General features: G+C 57.2%; 6 protein-coding genes across 6 annotated transcripts; 3 read left to right on the forward strand and 3 right to left on the reverse strand.

The window, feature by feature from the left end:
- Window positions 1–1,743: 1,743 nt before the first annotated feature.
- Window positions 1,744–2,979, forward strand: CDEST_03132 (uncharacterized protein; the record flags this gene model as incomplete). Its single annotated transcript, XM_062919291.1, has 2 exons — window positions 1,744–2,481; window positions 2,573–2,979. Exons 1-2 carry the CDS (start codon window positions 2,256–2,258, stop codon window positions 2,977–2,979), a joined length of 633 nt encoding a protein of 210 aa, XP_062775342.1. The 5' UTR covers window positions 1,744–2,255.
- On the reverse strand, window positions 1,744–4,220 carry CDEST_03133 (uncharacterized protein; the record flags this gene model as incomplete). Its single annotated transcript, XM_062919292.1, has 2 exons — window positions 1,744–4,099; window positions 4,165–4,220. The coding sequence occupies 2 exons, from the start codon at window positions 4,218–4,220 to the stop codon at window positions 3,139–3,141; spliced, it is 1,017 nt and encodes a 338-aa protein (XP_062775343.1). The 3' UTR covers window positions 1,744–3,138.
- A 383-nt stretch (window positions 4,221–4,603) lies between these two features.
- On the reverse strand, window positions 4,604–7,173 carry CDEST_03134 (uncharacterized protein). The gene has a single exon (XM_062919293.1). It carries the CDS (start codon window positions 5,144–5,146, stop codon window positions 4,841–4,843), a length of 306 nt encoding a protein of 101 aa, XP_062775344.1. The 5' UTR covers window positions 5,147–7,173; the 3' UTR covers window positions 4,604–4,840.
- A 1,415-nt stretch (window positions 7,174–8,588) lies between these two features.
- Window positions 8,589–11,468, forward strand: CDEST_03135 (Putative cobalamin-independent methionine synthase MetE/archaeal, UROD/MetE-like superfamily). The gene is made up of 3 exons (XM_062919294.1): window positions 8,589–8,952; window positions 9,050–9,151; window positions 9,256–11,468. Exons 1-3 carry the CDS (start codon window positions 8,722–8,724, stop codon window positions 11,233–11,235), a joined length of 2,313 nt encoding a protein of 770 aa, XP_062775345.1. The 5' UTR covers window positions 8,589–8,721; the 3' UTR covers window positions 11,236–11,468.
- A 943-nt stretch (window positions 11,469–12,411) lies between these two features.
- Window positions 12,412–14,081, forward strand: CDEST_03136 (Putative NADH:flavin oxidoreductase/NADH oxidase, aldolase-type TIM barrel, NADPH dehydrogenase YqjM). Its single transcript, XM_062919295.1, has 2 exons — window positions 12,412–13,289; window positions 13,341–14,081. The coding sequence occupies exons 1-2, from the start codon at window positions 12,603–12,605 to the stop codon at window positions 13,932–13,934; spliced, it is 1,281 nt and encodes a 426-aa protein (XP_062775346.1). The 5' UTR covers window positions 12,412–12,602; the 3' UTR covers window positions 13,935–14,081.
- A 239-nt stretch (window positions 14,082–14,320) lies between these two features.
- CDEST_03137 (Putative cytochrome P450) lies at window positions 14,321–16,368 on the reverse strand (the record flags this gene model as incomplete). The annotated part of the gene is made up of 4 exons (XM_062919296.1): window positions 14,321–14,650; window positions 14,776–15,090; window positions 15,214–16,002; window positions 16,300–16,368. 4 exons carry the CDS (start codon window positions 16,366–16,368, stop codon window positions 14,321–14,323), a joined length of 1,503 nt encoding a protein of 500 aa, XP_062775347.1.
- Window positions 16,369–18,170: the final 1,802 nt, after the last annotated feature.

Here is an 18,170-nt window from a genome sequence, read left to right on the forward strand (position 1 = left end):
CTCCAAGGCTTATTTTAGATAATCCGAGCGGTCCCGCGTAAAGAAAAAAAAAAAAGGTACTACTTATATCCGTACTATAGCGAGAACGATCTACATGCGCGCTACGCTCGTATTTATCGACTAGCCCCATAGGGCGACTGAGGATCTCATTTCCCCTTGGAGTCCGTGGTGCTTGGTGCTTGGTGCTTGGTGCCAGGTGGACGGATCCAGCTGAGTAAGGGGTGAGGTAGGTGGGCTTCTATCAAAGTTGCGCCGCGATACCCGGGGGGGCCGGCCGGCGTCGGGTTGGCAAAGCAGTCAGAGAACGGATGCCATGGCCGTCTTGTGCTGGCGGGAGGGGAAAGGGAAACATGAACCGCGTGCGTTTCTCCTCGAGGCAAGGGGAGCGATTATTGGAATAAATGGCAAGACAAGGCCAAGACGACAAGATCTTGGACGACGCCAATGAGACAAGACCCTTCCGCAAACAGACTTGCCAGACAGACTGACAGACACAGACAGACGTCAGTCACCACCACCACCCCTCCCTCTCCTCTCAGTCTCCGAGGAGGAAGGAGCAAAAGGGCCATCCATCATGACGATATCGACCCAAAACTAGCTGCCATCCCCTAGTTTAGCACCCTGTTATTATTATTATTTTAATTAGATGTTCCCCCCCCGCCCACCAACTGACGGGGGGTAGAAGTGCCCCAAGGCTGAGTTGAGAGCTTGGGCCCGAATCACCACTTTTTCGTCCCAAGGCGGCCAAATGTGTCAGTCAGTGGAAGCTAACGATGGCCATCTCGGGGGGGGGGGTTTCATGGCCACTCTTAAGACTTTTTTATTTTATTAAGTATGTTTTGTCTCAGACAAAAGTATCAGATTTGAAGCCAGACCAGACAGACGAGAATAATGGAAACCCCCTAGACAAGAAAAAGAGAAAAAAAACCACAACGGGAAACCTGGGCCAAAGACCAAAGACCAGACGCCCCTCGCGACCAAGAACCTTATCCCAAAGAGGAAACACCCACGACTCCACGAGGCAAAGCCGACCGACCGACCATCCGCTGCTGCCTTGCCTGAACGCTCCGCGGCCCCGGTTTCCCTTTCCTTGGCGACCGACGCCGCTTCCGGTCTTTGGGGGGAGGAGATATGGGTCAGGTGTTTTTTTTTCTTCTTTCCTTTCCTTCTTCAATTTTCAATTCAAATTCCATCTCATTGTCGATTCCCCCCTCCCTTTCCCTTCCCGAAATGGATTTGCACGCGCGCGGAACTTCGACCTAAAAAAAAATTAAAAAAGGGCTAGGGGGGGTGAGGGTGAGGGGGGAACGCCGAACGAGGTTCCCCGGAGTTCAAGCCCCCCAAGCGGCAGCAGCAGCAACAAGATAGCAGCCTAAAATACCTGGAATAAAATAAAAGGAATTTAGAACTAGAGCCAAAGCCAATGCCAAAGCGGTGACATCCGGGTGTCACAGGTCACCGGTCACAGGTCACACACACACACACACACATGCCACCTCCTCCACATCCACCGCCCGCCGTCGCCATACCAAGCTTTCCCCAACGTAACAAGAGGAGAGAGAGGGAGAAGGGAAAAAAGCCCAAGCTTGCACAAAACGCTCTACGATGTACTTCGGTCTCGTCTCGTACCACACACACACTACACAACCACTTAGACACTCTACTTAAACAACCCGGTGGGCGGTCGGGCGGCACGCATCCGTCCAGCCCAAGCTGATCGCCCCCCCCCCCCCCCCCCCCCCCCTTCCCCTCCTCAAGGTATAATATCGTGTCAGACCGCACCACCACCACCACCACCCGCTTCGTTTCGTTTCGTCCCCTTTGCTGTTTCTGATCCCCCTCTTCCCGCTCTCTCTCTCTCTCTCTCTCTCTGTCTCTCGTGCATTTCCTCCAACATCTTGGACAAACGTCCCCTCCCCATTGTGTTTCCCCATATAATATGCCCGACACTAAACGTCCCTACCGTCCATAATCTCATATCCTATTGGACCGACCGTCCGTCGTCGACGTCCAGACCAAACACCAAGCTCCCACCCTCCCCAAACCAAACACCTCCAATTCACCGATTCCGAAAGAGAAAAAAAAAAGGGCAGCCCGGTCAACGTCACTGAAAGTAATAGAACCGAATCGAGCATATCCCAGCAAACATCATCTAGTGTTTAATTGGAAAGAGACTGCCAGGCAGACCCAGAAGCCCATTCCTCTAGCATAATTGAACTACATAATCACGCCCATAAACCCTCAGAAAAGAAGAAATGGCTCGTCTAAGCGTCGTCCTCGCCCACGTCTTGTCCATCACCGGATCCGCCCTCGGTCGAGCCTCGCCCGCCTCTTCCTCCGCCGAACGGCAACACCTCTCGACGGCCGACTGCGCCCTCGTCGACGCGCCGGCGTCCCTGACTTGGCTCTTGCAAGATCAACCCTTTGAGCAGGAGGACCCGTCCGCCTTCTTCTACGTCAACCAGGACATTGACGCCTCCGGTAAGAAACTGGAAAGCCCCCGGCCCCAATGCTTCCCCTCTTCTTCCTTCTCCCCAAACAAAGGAGACAAAGATACTCAGACGTGGCATAGGAAATAAAGCCAACAGGGTCGCGCAGCTCGTCACCTTTGGCGGCGTCCAGGGCCAGGAGCCCACCGAGTGCAGGCTCCTCTTCTCCATGCCCGAGGACTCCGAGAGCTGGGAGCTGATCCAGCGCGAGGGCGTCACCGCCATGCGCGTCTTCCGCGTCCCGTCCCACGAGGCCGACGACACCGTCCGCCGGAAGCAGAACCTCCTCACCACCCTCCACGTCCGCCCAGGTACCCAGTCCATCGACCTCGGCCCGTGCGACGGCAGCGGCAGCTTCGTTTTTGAGCTGACCGACCGCGGCCGCAGCCGCGTCGCCTTCCGCCAGGCCTCCAAGCCCAAGGACGGCTTTGGCGTCTTCTTGGCCACCGGGTGCCCGGCCCCCAGGAGACCCGAGTCGGAAGACCTCTGAGACACATGGAAAGAGAGGGACGAGTGAAGATATGAACATGTAGGATTTGGCCATCTTTTCGGGATTTGTGTTTGGTGTTGTTGCCGTTGGAATGGCCGAGCCAGGTGGACGGATATTCGTCCGTCCCACTGGTATTCGATGCCGACGCCGCACACTCCTTCAATAAGCCCGCGCCGCGTGCGCCATCCTCTTCTGCCGCAGGTGCTGTGGCATCTCTCGATGGGAACGGGAACGGCTGCGACTCGGCTCAGGCGCGATCTCCATGACCAGCGGCACCAGGAGGAAGTTGTCCAGCTCCCTACTGGCCGTCGTATGGGGACACCGGCGCTCGCCGACGGCCGCGCGATGGCTATGGAACGAACACTGCCGGAACCCAAACTGCCTCTCCTCGTTGCGCAGCTTATTCGCCGGGATCCGCAGCTGCGGGTTCTTGATGCGCGTGTCCAGCTTGCTCGACTTCATCTTGCGCAGGTGCGACGTGTACTCGGTCGCGAACTCGGGGAACCGCTCAAACATGTCCTGGAACCTCTCGAGCCCGCCGTCCTCCCTGATGGACGAGGACCCTCCCGCGACCGACCAAGAGACCATGGCCACCGTCCACCTCCGGAGCCGCATCGACGCCTCAGCGTCACACTGACCATACACGAACTGGACGAATCGGGGGGTGACGTCCCAGTCGCAACGGAGGTAGATGTCTTGCAGTGCGTCAATGGCCAGGTCCTGCAGGTGGTGCAGGTCGAGCCTGGCGGCGAAGACGTGAAGCCGGACGAGAGCCCAGTGCAGACGCTGGCAGGGGACGCCCGGCACGTCGCTGACGAGGGTGATCATCTCGTCTAGGTGGCGGCGGAAGCCGTCGGGCTGGTGGAGCCATACGACGAAGAGCTCGAACATGGAGGCGGACTCGTTTGGGAGGCGTATGGTCGATGTTTGCTGAGGCAACCAAACCGGCACTGGCGTCTGGTTGGAAGACACCTTGACGATGCCGGCTGGCGTGGCATCCAGTTGGTCTTCGAAGAAGGGGGCGGCGTTGCTGAGCTTCTGCTTGTTGATCCGGAACTCCTTCATCTTCTCGCCGCGGCCGACAAACACGCGAGCCAGGTCGTCATTGTCGTGTGATGATCTAGATGAAGAAGTGTTAGGCCCTTTGCCCGGTGATTGGGTTTTCCGATGGGAGCCGAGACTTACACTTTGGATCCTGAAGACTTGTGGAAGATTGCCTGTGGTCTTGCCATGGGTGCCATTTTTTGATTATGAGTGTTCCAGCACTTGGTATGAGTATATAGGAGAGCCAGCTCTGTCGTGAAAGAAAGGAAGCAGTTGGTAATACTAGAAAGAAAGCTAGAATGCAAAGGAAATCCAAATACACACACAAATGAAGAAAGGCCGTTGACTTTTGTCCGTTTGCTTATCCACCCTCCCAGAGAGCTTATAAAGGAAAGAGAAGGAAGAGAGCGAGGACTAGCTCGAGACGGGCCCGAGGAAGCTCTCCATTATGAATTGCCTCAAAGTCCCGGGGCGCAACTCCAGCAGGACAGGGCAGGGCAGAGCAGGGCAGAGCAGCAGCGGGTATGGGGAACGAACGGCATGGGGGCCATCGAGGCTGATCCCTCACATGAAGGCCCCTGTGTCCCTGTGTCGTCTGCCAAGCGCGGTACCGTTTACGTGAATAAGCTTATAGGTGACAGTAGCCGTTAAAGGCCAGTTTCAGAAAAGGAGGGTAAAGATGCTGTGGCTGGCATGATGCTCTAGCCGGGGGAGGAGATGGGGCTTTGCTGGGCTTTGCTGGGGGTTGTCGAGAGTTGCTGGGACTACTGTTGCATCGTCGGCTTAACAGACGGCTGATATGGGGCAGCGATTCACGTCAAAGACGAGATGTTGATGCTGCTTGGGATGGGAGTGGGGGGGTTGGTGGTTTCAAAACGTCATTGTCAAACACGCTGGGTGCAGTGGTGTGGGAGTCGTGCCGCGCGAAGTGCTCCCTCGACGGCCTCGACTGCCTCGAGTGCATCCAGTTGGCAGGGTTTGATTTGGCTGCCAATGCTGCGGGACACACGGCTGTAGCGGAAGCTTGGGGTAGCTTAGTCTGTGGCTGATATAGGACCGGGATCCCGATGCATTGGGGTGCAACAGTTCTTGACGTTCCCGCCGGAGCCCTGTCGAGAACCATCTCGTCTGTGCAGGCGATCTCCTGTCTGACCTGGTCCCCGAGTTGCAACTCGGTGGTTGAGAGTTGAGGGGGTTTTCAGAGAGCCAAGACGCGTACCGGCCTGCCGTCCCACCCACGGACGGGTACCAACATGCCTTCCGTTTTTTGGGGGCGGTTTCTTTTATTGAAAAAAACATGAACGCTGATCGACCGGTAAAGCGTCTTTTTAGACGAGCACGTCAGACGAAGAGGCGTCCTGGCCCGCCCGTTTCTGGTGTCAGTCGTGACAGGTAAACAAGCCAAGAACGAAGCCGCGGGGCGTGAGAATGTTTGGTGCCGCAGTCCAGGGCTACATCGCCGAGGAAGTCGCACTGGTGAGCTCATCGGCAGACTGAGCCTGTCCTCGCTCGAATTCCCAAGTGATCATGGCTGGGGCGTCGGAACAGTCATTGCGAAGGAGGCACCTCAATGCTCAGTGATCATCACTGCCTAGCAGCATCGGCTCTGTCACAGCCAGAGTCGAGCGCATTCCAAGCTTGACGACTGCGCCGCCGCCCGTGTTGCGTCCGTCCGATGCTGCATTCTTGGGTCGTCGAGGCAGTGCATCGCGGGCGGGAAACCCCTCAAGCTCAACGGGGTGGAAACTGAAAGACGGGATGCTAAGAGCCGGGAGCCTATATCGCTACCATGGTACGCTTGGTTTCAGCCGTGGGGATGGGAAGCTTGGAGGAGTTGATGAGCACGTTGCGAGGTGGTGGAAAAAGTGAAGGCCCGTATTCGAGCTGGCGGGCGTGCAGACTTGAAACCGGGTCTCGACCGCCGGGTACGACGAAGCTAGGCGACCCGCGAAAAGAAGAGTCTAAAAGCCTCCTTGAGGCTGGCCCAGGAGCCCAGGAGGCTTGGGCACAGGGCAGCCTGTGGCCAGGCCCCAGTGCCAGCGACTCTGGCCCATTGGCCGACCCAGTCTTTGCTCAACCTGCAATATCGGCGAATTCTGGCTCCGATGTACGGTTGTGGAGACTTGGAGAGGTGGAGTTTTCTTGCGAGTCTTGGAGCCTGGAGGGGTTGAGCTTCGAGAAGGAGACCCCCGACCCATATCAAGAGGAAGAATCGGGAGCCGGGGTCATGTGCTGTTTGCGCGGATTTTTGTCCCTCTCCTCTCTCCTCTCTCCTGTCTAGCTCCAGTCCCCAGCTCCAGCTCAGACTCCAGCTCCATTGCTCCCTTGACCTGACTGACCTAGACTTGATTATGGGTCTCTTCTAGTCGATCACGCCATTGCAAAGGCCCCAGAAACAAAAACTGTTTTGACTGCGTCCACCCAAGATGTTGTTGTGTTGTTTTGTCCGAGGAGGGGCGTAGATGACCTCGAAAATGTTGACGTCGACCACAACAATCAATCGAGCGACGCGCATTGTCCGAGACTGACATGACATGGTGCCCATCCGTCCTGACGCGCCCAGGGAGGACGATGAGCGGTGACGAGTGGCGGAGAGGGCCTTCATTGGATCGAGTTGCTTACGCGGAGAGGAGGGAGAGGCCTAGGTCGGTTCGAAGGCAGCGCCACGAGCTCAACACACACACATTGGCGGCTGCTTCGCCATCATGAACTCAGTTGGGCGAGAGGATGGCGTGTCCAATCGAGGGAGTCTAGAAGACGCCTGAGCGTGAGATATTGCAGTCATATGCATCATTTTCTCAACAGGGTGAGACATTTGTGATGGCTCAGTGAAGCTAACGAGGTTGTCGCTGACGGTGAAATCGGGCACCGCTGGTTACTGAGTAGTGGCGGGGATTTGGCAAAGGCTACGCTCGACATGCTCGAGTAAGGTGCCTGAAAAGGGGCCGGCGATGCATTTCCAGATGGAAATGATACTCTCGATGTATATAGTGCGGGCGAATGGCGGACGAATGAGCGGGAGCATTAACCCCCGGGTAAGCTCTGGTAGATTGGTACCTAAGGCAAAAGCTTAGGGTAGGTTCGTATTGGGTTACTCACGGGCCACAAGCCGGCGGCGGGCGATAAGAGCCAAGACCGGACGAGAGAAGGGGGAAGGAAGGGAAAGACAAAAAAAAAAAAAAACCCCCTCCCCAAAAAATAAGGGAGGAAGGCGCGTTCACATTCCACTCCCGCTCACACCGCCCTTCCATATCGAGGCAGGTCCCTTGCGTTCCTGCCGCCCTTCTTCGACGATTGGGCCAATAGGAAACCGGCTGCCCCTCCTTCCTAAGGTCAGGTTTCCCGGCCATTGTTTGACTTTTTGCTACCTTGAGTCGACCGACGTCTCTCGCCAATTCATCTTTGCATCGAGCCTCGAAATATGGCCCAACAAGAGTGGCCGTCTAATATGCGGACACGTAGATGGTTTCGAAGCCGGCCGGCCGGCCGGCAGGCACTGCGTCCTCAGGCATAGACACATGTGAAGTGAGAATTCTAGTCGAGGGGCAACGGGATGGGGCACAATGGAGAGCGACGGCGACCATCGAGCTTGTGGTCAGGTACAGGCTGCTGGTGCTGGAGCTAGCTACCGTGACTAGGGTACCTACCTACGTACCTAACCAAGGGGGAGAGAGGGGCACTAACAGAGAACAATGGGTGGCTTCCCAGCGTAGCACCGGGGCGTCGTAGCTTCTCGTGATAGTGCTTCGTTATGGGCTGGTACGGTACGGATACCCCGCCATGTGAAATGTGGTGAAGTGCCCAGCAGGAATGCACGGTGGGTCCATCGACCAAACATTGTCCCCAATTGAGTCTCCAGCTTCACGCCACGCTGCCTTCTCAGGCCGTGCCAGAGGGCGGTATCCCAAAGGGCAATCTGCGACAACCCCTCCTTCCCTCCCAAAGCTACCCCACCTCGACGCCAGCGGTGCAACATTGGGCGAGAGGAGACTTATCGCCTCGTTTGGTTCTTTTTACTTTTATTTCGTTTTTAATCTTTCTCTCTTGTCTCATCCTACTCCAACGGCAGTAGACTCAACAATGGAGCAATGTGAGGGATAGATTGGAACCGAGAGGAAGAAGATAGTGACGATAGATATAAATCACCAAGTCAGATGATGTAGCGAGTTGTACCGTGCATGCACTTTCTGTATCTATCTGTACCTCGTCCTACCTAGGTGGGCCAGGGGAGGAGAAGAAAAAAAGGCAGGGCCCAACACAATCCGCAAGGGACCAGAAAGCCGACTTCGCTCTCAATCGACTGGACCGGGACCCGTCGTTGGACCCCACCCACTGAGAAGAGCTCCCCTCCTTGCCTTCCTGCCCATGCTGCCCTTTCTCTCCGTCCCTTCGCACGCAATTGCCAGAAATTCACCGACCGACTCGGCCGCCACCTGGAGTAGAGTTTTCGTTTCTTATCTTTTTTTTTCCTATCCTGAAGTGTCCGTCCAAGCGACAGACTACTTCTAATAACCCCTCGTCCGCCGCCCTTCTGCCCCAACTTCCTTCCTCCTTCTCTCTTCCTCCTCCTCCTCCTCAACCGCCCTGTCTACCAAATTCTTTTCTTCTTACCTTGCAACTTGTCGGCGGGGTAACTTGACACATCACACATTTCAGTCGCCTTTGAATTCTTTGCACAGACAAGCAACAGCATTCAAGATGGTTCAGTCTTCGGTTCTTGGTTTCCCCCGTATGGGTGTGAACCGTGACCTCAAGAAGGCCAACGAGGCCTACTGGGGCGGCAAGCTCTCCCGCGAGGACCTCCTCGCTGAGGGCAAGAGACTCCGTCTTGCCCACTGGAAGATCCAGAAGGATGCCGGTGTCGACATCATCCCCTCCAACGACTTTGCCTACTACGACCAGGTCCTCGACCACATCCAGCTCTTCAACGTATGTGGCTCATCCCCTCCCTCCTACTCGCCCTCTCTCTGTCTGTGTGTGTGTGTGTGTGTGTGTGCATGAATTCACAAGCTTACTAAACAATCAGGCCGTTCCTCCCCGTTATGCCGAGACCAAGCTCGAGCCCATTGACGAGTACTTCGCCATGGGCCGTGGTCACCAGAAGGACGGCATCGACGTCCCCTCTCTGGTAAGCCCCGCCCCCGCTGCCCCCGCTCACTCGCAAAACATTGAGCGATAAAAGAAGACCAAAAAAAAAAAAAAGCTTTGACCAGTTGCTGACGGACCCCATAGGAAATGGTCAAGTGGTTCGACTCCAACTACCACTACGTCAAGCCTACCTTCCAGGATGGCCAGACCTTCAAGCTCGCCTCCGACCCCAAGCCCGTTCGTGAGTTCAACGAGGCCAAGGCTGCCGGCATCGTCACCCGCCCCGTCCTTCTGGGACCCGTTTCTTTCCTCCACCTCGGCAAGCCCGACCGTGGCCAGTCCGTTGACCCCATCTCCCTCCTCGACAAGCTCGTCCCTGTCTACGTCGAGCTCCTGAAGCAGCTCAAGGCTGCTGGTGCCGAGACCGTCCAGATCGATGAGCCCATCCTGGTCTTCGACCTCCCCCAGAAGTCCAAGGACGCCTTCAAGCCCGCCTACGAGAAGCTCGTTGGCGCCGGCCTCCCCAACCTGGTCCTGGCCACCTACTTCGGTGACATCGTCCACAACTTCGATGTCCTCCCCGCCCTCAGCAACGTCTACGGTCTCCACGTCGACCTTGTCCGCAACCCTGAGCAGCTCGGCCCCGTCCTCGAGAAGCTCGGCCCCAAGCAGGTCCTCTCTGCCGGTGTCGTCGACGGCCGCAACATCTGGAAGACCAACTTCCAGCGTGCCATTGACACCGTTAAGCAGGCCATCGCCAAGGTTGGCGAGGAGCGTGTCATCGTCGCCACCTCCAGCTCCCTCCTCCACACTCCCCACACCCTCACCTCAGAGAAGAAGCTGCCCGAGGAGGTCTACCGCTGGTTCTCCTTCGCCTCCGAGAAGGCTGTCGAGGTTGCCATCATTGCCAAGGCCATCACCGATGCTGCCTCCGTCAAGGCCCAGCTCGAGGAGAACGCCAAGGACGTCCAGTCCCGCGCCACCTCTGCCCGCACCAACGACCCCAACGTCAAGAAGCGCCAGTCCGAGGTCACCCCTGAGATGCACAACCGCAAGTCTGAGTTCCCCAAGCGTATCGAGGCTCAGAAGACCCACCTGAAGCTCCCCCTCTTCCCCACCACCACCATCGGCTCCTTCCCCCAGACCAAGGAGATCCGTATCCAGCGCAACAAGTTCACCAAGGGCGAGATCACGGCCCAGGAGTACGAGAAGTTCCTGGAGAAGGAGATGGACGAGGTCATCGCCATCCAGAACGAGCTCGACCTGGACGTCCTCGTCCACGGTGAGCCCGAGCGTAACGACATGGTCCAGTACTTTGGTGAGCGCATGGACGGTTACGTCTTCACCACCCACGCCTGGGTTCAGTCTTACGGCTCGCGTTGCGTCCGTCCCCCCATCGTCGTCGGTGACATCTCTCGCCGCAACAACGAGCCCATGACCGTCAAGGAGTCCAAGTACGCCGCTGCTCACTCCAAGCGCACCATGAAGGGCATGCTCACCGGCCCCATCACCTGCTTGCGCTGGTCTTTCCCCCGTGACGATGTCCACCAGTCCGTCCAGGCCCAGCAGCTCGCTCTGGCCCTCCGCGACGAGGTCGTCGATCTCGAGGCCGCCGGCATCTACTGCATCCAGGTCGACGAGCCTGCTCTGCGTGAGGGTCTCCCTCTCCGCTCCGGCAAGGAGCGCGAGGCCTACCTCAAGTGGGCTGTCGACTCCTTCAAGCTGTCGACCGCCGGTGTCGAGGACTCGACCCAGATCCACTCCCACTTCTGCTACTCCGAGTTCCAGGACTTCTTCCACGCCATCGCCGCGCTGGATGCCGATGTCCTGTCCATCGAGAACAGCAAGTCGGACGCCAAGCTCCTCCGTGTCTTCGAGGAGAAGGCCTACCCCCGCCACATCGGCCCTGGTGTCTACGACATCCACTCCCCCCGTGTGCCGTCCCTGGAGGAGATCAAGACTCGCATCGAGGAGATGCTCAACAACGGTCTCCGCCCTGAGCAGTTGTGGATCAACCCTGACTGCGGTCTCAAGACCCGCCAGTGGGCCGAGACCAAGGCTGCGCTGTCCAACATGGTCAACGCCGCCAAGTTCTTCCGTGAGAAGTACGCCAACAAGGCCTAATTGGACGGTACGCATGCATACGGGTGGGTTATGATTTAGGTGTTGGGTGGGAACGATAGTCTATTCAACAGACATGACGTGGCAATACCCGCGGGGATAACCGGAAAATTAGGGGAAGGTTTCGGGCACATTCAACATAGGCGTTCTTTTTTCAACATCTCCTCGGCGTTTTGCAAGCGGGTTTGGGACTCAGGGAAAAGTAAGGCATTCAACAGATACCGCTTTCAGGGAATGGGTCCTGGACGGATAGACCGAAACAAAAGAGCCCCTTAACGGGCCAGAGGTCTTAAACGAATGTAGTATGTTCATAATACATGAAATTGCAAGGTTCAATCATATTGTCTCGCTAGTTTCACTGTGTGCTTTGGGAGACCTTGCTCTGTGGATGGTCTGCGTCGGGGTTTAACGCGACAAACAGGGACGTTGATTTTGACTACAGGCATGATGTGATGATAAGCATTGGTGAGACAAGCAGTGTCTTGCTTGGTCACATGTCATGTTGTCAAAGTGAAACCCCCGCGCAGAAATGTTCGTGAAAACAACCTCGCTCGTCAATGAGAAACTCGGTAAACGACAGCCTGGGGGGGAAAGAGGATCAGGGGTCAAGGGCACATCTGTTTCACGCCAGGACGCCCATCATTAAGACGCGCAGCTAAGGCGATCCCTCTGGAGGTAGTGCAGCGAGCGGGTTCCCAAAACCCCAGACTCTTTCAAACATGTGGTTAAGTCAGGTACTTTTGGGTACACGATATGAAAAGCATGGTAGAAGGTACGGCTACGTGCCAAGTCTAACTAACGCTGACTGAATACAACACGGTATAAGGGGTGAGCGAAGGAAGTGGCCGGGTGCCGAATCGGCGCCAGAGGGAACAATTCGGAATGACGCCACCCGCGGGGGACCCACTCCGGCTCAAGATGCCGCACGTCGGTTCGCCAATCGATGACTGGCTCCTTCTAACAAAGCTGCAGCGGAAACAGGATGGCTTCATCGAAGGAAGGTGCTTCCAGACGTGCTAGTAGGGGCGCGGTATTTCATTTGCTTGGAAAGTGCAATGGACACACTTTAGGCCGAGCTGATTAATCCGACCGTTTCGCGACTCCATGAATGACTTGCAGAGTGGAACATACTCTTGAAACGGAATACGGATTCCGTGGTTCGTCTTCTGTTAGCCTTGTAGGATAAAATCCCTCTCACCCCTCCCCCTGAGCCCTTCTGTCAACGTTATCAACACGAAACCGTGGTCTACAACGGCTCCCCTACCTGGTGATACTCCTTCAACACTCACTCCATAGAACAACACCCCGGCACGCAACAGACACACAGACCTGTTCCAGCGTCTCGTCTTGTTCAAGTCTCTTCCGGAACGATGACCGGCACCGCCAACAAGGCCGCCCCAGGCGTGCCGTTTTACACCCCGGCTCAAGAGCCCCCCGCCGGCACCCCCATCGACCCCTCCCCCGCGCCGACGCTCTTCCAACCCCTCCGCATCCGCGACGTCACCCTCAACAACCGCATCTGGGTCTCGCCCATGTGCCAGTACTCGGCTGAGGACGGGCACGTGGCCGACTACCATGTCGTGCACCTGGGCCAGTTCGCGCTGCACGGCGCCGCGCTGACCGTCATCGAGGCCACGGCCGTCGAGCCGCGGGGCCGCATCTCGCCCGAGGACGTAGGGCTGTGGAAGGACTCCCAGATCGCGCCGCTGAAGCGGGTCGCGGACTTCATCCACTCGCAGAACCAGGCCGTGGGCATCCAGCTCGCGCACGCGGGGCGGAAGGGGAGCTTGTTGGCGCCGTGGATCACGGAGGTGCATGGCAAATTGCTCGCGCGCGAGAGCGAGGGCGGGTGGCCAGACGACTGCGTTGCGCCGAGCTCCATCCCGTACACCAAGGACTGGGCCATGCCGCGGGAGTTGACCGTGGAGGAAATCCAGGGACTTGTGAAGAGCTTCGCCGACGCGGCCAAAAGAGCGATCGAGGCTGGCATCGACGTGATTGAGATCCACGCCGCCCACGGGTATCTGTTCAGCGAATTCCTCTCTCCCCTGAGCAACGTACGTCCCTTCTCCCCCTTGTCGTGGGGCAGCAGCTAACACACGTCGCAGCAACGTACGGATCAGTACGGAGGCAGCTTCGAGAACCGCACGCGCTTCCTCTTGGAGACTATCAAGGCCGTGCGCGACGTTATCCCGTCCGGCGCGCCGCTCTTCGTCCGCATCTCGGCGACGGAGTGGATGGAGTACGCCGGCAATCCCTCCTGGACGATCGACGACTCGATCAAGCTCGCCAAACTCCTACCCGGAGTCGGCGTGGACCTGTTGGACGTTTCGTCGGGCGGCAACAACGAGGCGGCCAAGATCGACATCTCGCCGTACTACCAGGTCAGCCTCGCGGGCCGAATCCGCGAGGCGCTGGAGGCCGAGGGAAAGGAGCTGCTCATCGGCGCCGTGGGCATGATCAGCAGCGGCGAGATGGCACGAAGCATCGTCCAGGCGAAGAAGGCGAACGGGGAGGCGAATGGGCAGAAGGCGACGCTGGAGGTGGACGAGGAGCACGGGCAGGTGACGCACGCGGACGCGGTGTTTGTGGGGAGGCAGTTCCTGCGGGAGCCAAACTTTGTGTACAAGATTGCGGACGAGATCGGGGTGAAGATCAAGTGGGCTAATCAGTACCATCGGGCGCCGCGGAGGAAGCAATGACTGCATGGCCGGAAGAACGCTTCGAAGCTTTAAGAAGGTAGATAGACTTGGACGATTCGAGACTATAAAACAAGAGACAGCGGTAGATGGTGGGGGGGGGTGGTTAGAGGAAGTTAGTTACGCTCAAATAGAGATCATTTTGAAAAATGTCCGGTATGGATGACGAGTGTCGATGCCACAATTGTGCTGAAGGAAACAATGAAAAGGGGAGAGACGTGTTATTTTCGACCTATGACTTCGATACCCAACTAAATGCTTTGTAACCATTGTGTCATGCAAAAACAAAGAAGAAAAAAGGAGAAGACATATAAGGAGACGTCCTCTATCCAAACCAACCAACCAACCCAAACCCAAGAACGGAACCGTCAAGCATTCTCCACATCCGCTCACCCCGACTTCCTCGGCGTCAGGTGGACCATGAGCGGCGGCTTGCTCCAGAGGGTGTAGCACTCTTGGTCGATCCAGTTGCGGCTCTCGGCCGCCAGCTCGATATCGAAGTTCCAGATGACGCGGGCGAGCATCATGCGCATCTCGGCGTAGGCGAGGTTCATGCCGATGCAGTTGCGGGGCCCGATGTGGAAGGGCTTGAAGGCGTCGAGGCGGTCCGCGGCGAAGGCCGGGTCGCTGCCGAGCCAGCGCTCCGGGTGGAACTCGAAGGGCCTGGAGAAGTGCTTCTCGTTGTGGTAGGTGGCCCATTGGGGGATGCTCAGAGTGGTCTGCGGTTGTTTGTGTGTCAGCGGCGTATGTGTGTGTATGTGTGTGTGTGGAATTATCTTCACAACGAGAGGACATCACGAAGAGAACGGCATCACAAAGGGGACGATTTAGGGGGGAGACTCACGTTGCCGGGGATCCATCGGCCGAGAATCTCCTGTCCGCTCGGGGGCGTCTTCCGCGGCAGGGCGGTTGGGACGGGTGGGTACATCCGCAGGGACTCCTCGAGGACGGCGTGGAGATACTCGAGATTGGCGGTGCCGACGATGTCGATCTCGTCCTCTCTCGCGAAGCTGCCGCGGACCTCGGCGACGAGCTTGGCCAGCTTGTCCGGGTTGGTCGTCAGGAGGTAGGTCGCGCCCGAGAGAGCCGTGGCCGTCGTTTCGGAGCCGGCGATGATGAGGATGCCGGCGTTCTCGTCCATCTCCTCGCGGCTCAGGGGCTGTGGTTGGTAACAAAAAGAAAAAGGGGTCAGCCGGTGTCTCTGTCATCCGTGATGATGCCGGGAATGCATTTAAAAAAAAAAACCCCCCGTCGTAAAGGGGGGGGAAGAGACCACACTCACTTCGGTTCCCTTCTTTATCATGGACTCGGCAAAGTCGGGGCGCGGCGTGCCGAGCTGCATCCTGCGTTCGACCTTTTCGTGGACGAGCGCCTTGTGGGACATGCCCCTCTCGACAAGGTCTTTGGGCACGAAGCTCTTGAGCAGCGGCGCGAGGAAGCTGAAACTGCGGGCGAGGTTGAACAAGCACATCATCTTAATGTTCTCGAAGATGACGCGCACCCAGGGGTGGTAGTCCGAGTTGTCAAGGCAGCCAAAGGACTCGCCGAAGGCGAGGTCGCCAATGATGTCAAAGGTGGTGTAGTTGTACCAGGCCACCATGTCGACGGGGGCCTTTCCCTTGCCGGCGAGGGCGTGGAGGCGCTCGACGAAGAGGTCGATGTAGCCGCGGATGATGGGCTGCTGGTCCTGCATGCTCTTGGCGGAGAAGCCGTGGGAGAGGATGCGGCGGTAGCGCGAGTGGTTCTCGCGGTTGGCCGAGATGATCTCGATGCCGCGCTCGTCGACGGCGTTCGGGTCCTTCTCGTTCTCGAGGGAGCCGGTGCCCTTGCGGTGGCCCATGATCTCCTTCCAGGAGTCCGGGTGCTGGAAGGAGAGCTCGTTGGGGGAGATGCGGATGATTTCGGCGTCGTAGCGCTGGTGGAGGGCGAGGATCGTCTTGTGCGGGTCGCCGCGGACGATCATAAGGGCGTAGGGGATGCGGGTCGCGGCCCAGAGCTTAGGGCCCGGGTAGCTGCGGAGGGGGTGGAGGGTGAGGTTGTAGAGGATCATGAGGAGAAGGCCGGCGATAGCCTGGAAGGGGAGGTGTTAGTTACTTGTTAGAATGGTGGTATTGGATGTATGTGTGTGTGTATGTATGTATGTATGTATGTATGTATGTATGTATGTATGTATGTATGTATGTATGTATGTATGTATGTACGTATGTGTGTGTGTATGTGTGTGTGTATGTGTGTATGTATGTGTGTATGTGTGTATGTGTGTGTGTGTGTGTGTGTGTGTGTGTGTGTGTGTGTGTGTATGTGTGTGTGTGTAATACATGTCAAAGGGCCTTGGTGTATGGGAGAAGGTGATCGAGAGAGATCTTACTAGTGCTATTGTCGCCAGTGGCCACAGGATGAAGCCCGGGAGACTCGAACCCCCTACTTGGATCTCCATCTTCGTAGTGTCGTGGATATGTTGACTTTTGGCGCGGGGGTGTTTATAGGAGCTAGGACGATGTCGAGTGATGATAGGTGGAAGCCGAGTGGTCTTTTCCTACAAAGGTTCCTTGAGTGATATGGGGGAGAAGAAGACGATGGGACAGAGGTAGACTTGGATATCCTTATTCTGAGGGGGATTCTGAGGGGGCTTCTGAGGATCTCTTTATAAGCCATAGGAAACCCGACATGGCCCGCTGCTCTCGATTATAGGATTCAACATAGAACAGCCACGGCCCTCCATCCCTCCCCCCTACAAATTACAACGTCACACTTTCTTACCATTGCCTCACGACCTATTGGTACGAACGGGGGGGCCAGCCGTCAGAGTCGAGTAGGACTCAGGCAGCGAGTAGATCCCAGACCCTGCGCAGACGGGATTCAACAAAGACCGGCATGCATAAAGTCCGCACCAGGTTATGACCCTTCGTCGGTCCCTCCCTCTCCCTCCCCGTCCTTTGCAGATCCAGTAGCTAAGGGTCTCCTGTTTCTCCAGAAAACCAGCTAACGAGGACGGCCCGCCGCGCGTCATGGCCCTCCTCGGCCCAAGGACGTAATCGACTTGGTCCGGTTAGCCAGGAGAACCCTTTCCTCGTGCCCCAAAGACGAAAGGAAAAACAACCCCGTACCCCTTGCCCGATCGACCCTGCTACGAGGCTTGGACCAAAGAGGGCTGCTCGCTCCCGTGTAAAAACCTGAATGTCGTCCAAGTCCCGACAGGGAGGGGCGGGTCGGGTGAGGCACGGGCGGGTGTATACTTTTGAGTTTTCTCCCGCATCGTACATCGAGCAGCCGGGGCGGGACCAAATGCATGATACCCGCCCAGATTCCCTTGCCTGGGAGGGCAGTTCGGCGCCGAGACTCGTAAACCCACGAAACTCAATACCCTGCGAAATATGGGTCTCGACGTCGATGTGAGGTAGATGACAGCGATGAGGGGGCCGCACGATGTACCGTGCTTGACCGGTGGACGTTGCACCGCAGCGTTTCCAAGATGCAATCATGTCTCAACCAGAGGACGGACGGGCAGCAAGGCGGGCCTATGGCATGTCCCCGGACCCCGAGTGAACGTACAGGTAGGATAGCCAGCCAAGCCAGCCAGATCCCCTCTACTACTTCTTGGGCGGTGTTCGCGGCCCTTAAGGTTTCGACCCATCTCAAGTCCGCAACGGCGGAGCAAGGTGGCAGGCCCAGGTTGCGGAGATTTTTTTGCCGGGGGAGGGGGCGGAGGGCCTAGGTGTGACAATCCTGCCGAAGACCTCGCGATTCCCCCACGAGTTTTTTTTTTTCTTTCTTTCTTTTTTCTTTCTTCTTCTTTTGGTGAGGTGATCTGGTGTCACCCTCAAACTCCGCCGTCCTCCGCTGTGCCGCCGGCAGACGGGCACTGATCGACCGTCGATGTTTAAAAGAAAAAATATATATAGATATGTTCCGACGCTCTCGGACGGGGACTATTGTCGACAGTCTACGGAGTACACAGATCCGACGAACCTGGCCGTGCTGACCTCTCCCCCCCAGCTCCTAAGAGCCGGCGGAGCTACACAAATCATCCCTGTGGCGTCGGCCAAAGTCGAGTCGGGACAGAAGGCGGACTTATTTAAGGCGGAATTATTAGGGATGATTTCCTCGGTCGCCCTCTCTCGTTCTGTGATGGACTTGGTTGGGGGGGTGGGTTTGTTGCTGGCAGGCCGGACCGGCTTATAGACCGTGGCATTTCGCTCGATAGCTCGTTGCATCTGCCGAGCATTTGTCGTCTTTTCT

Source organism: Colletotrichum destructivum, chromosome 2, assembly GCF_034447905.1.
Source record: "Colletotrichum destructivum chromosome 2, complete sequence".
NCBI classification, from domain to species: Eukaryota; Fungi; Ascomycota; class Sordariomycetes; order Glomerellales; family Glomerellaceae; genus Colletotrichum; species Colletotrichum destructivum.

What these genes read in the sequence shown, in the direction of transcription:
- CDEST_03134 (XM_062919293.1), bottom strand. Translation starts at nt 5,146, where the DNA reads ATGGTTCTCGACAGGGCTCCGGCGGGAACGTCAAGAACTGTTGCACCC.
- CDEST_03135 (XM_062919294.1), top strand. Translation starts at nt 8,722, where the DNA reads ATGGTTCAGTCTTCGGTTCTTGGTTTCCCCCGTATGGGTGTGAACCGT. An exon ending in ACCACATCCAGCTCTTCAAC is followed by an intron (nt 8,953 to 9,049) that starts GTATGTGGCTCA and finishes CTAAACAATCAG; the next exon opens with GCCGTTCCTCCCCGTTATGC. An exon ending in GCATCGACGTCCCCTCTCTG is followed by an intron (nt 9,152 to 9,255) that starts GTAAGCCCCGCC and finishes CGGACCCCATAG; the next exon opens with GAAATGGTCAAGTGGTTCGA.
- CDEST_03136 (XM_062919295.1), top strand. Translation starts at nt 12,603, where the DNA reads ATGACCGGCACCGCCAACAAGGCCGCCCCAGGCGTGCCGTTTTACACC. An exon ending in TCCTCTCTCCCCTGAGCAAC is followed by an intron (nt 13,290 to 13,340) that starts GTACGTCCCTTC and finishes CACACGTCGCAG; the next exon opens with CAACGTACGGATCAGTACGG.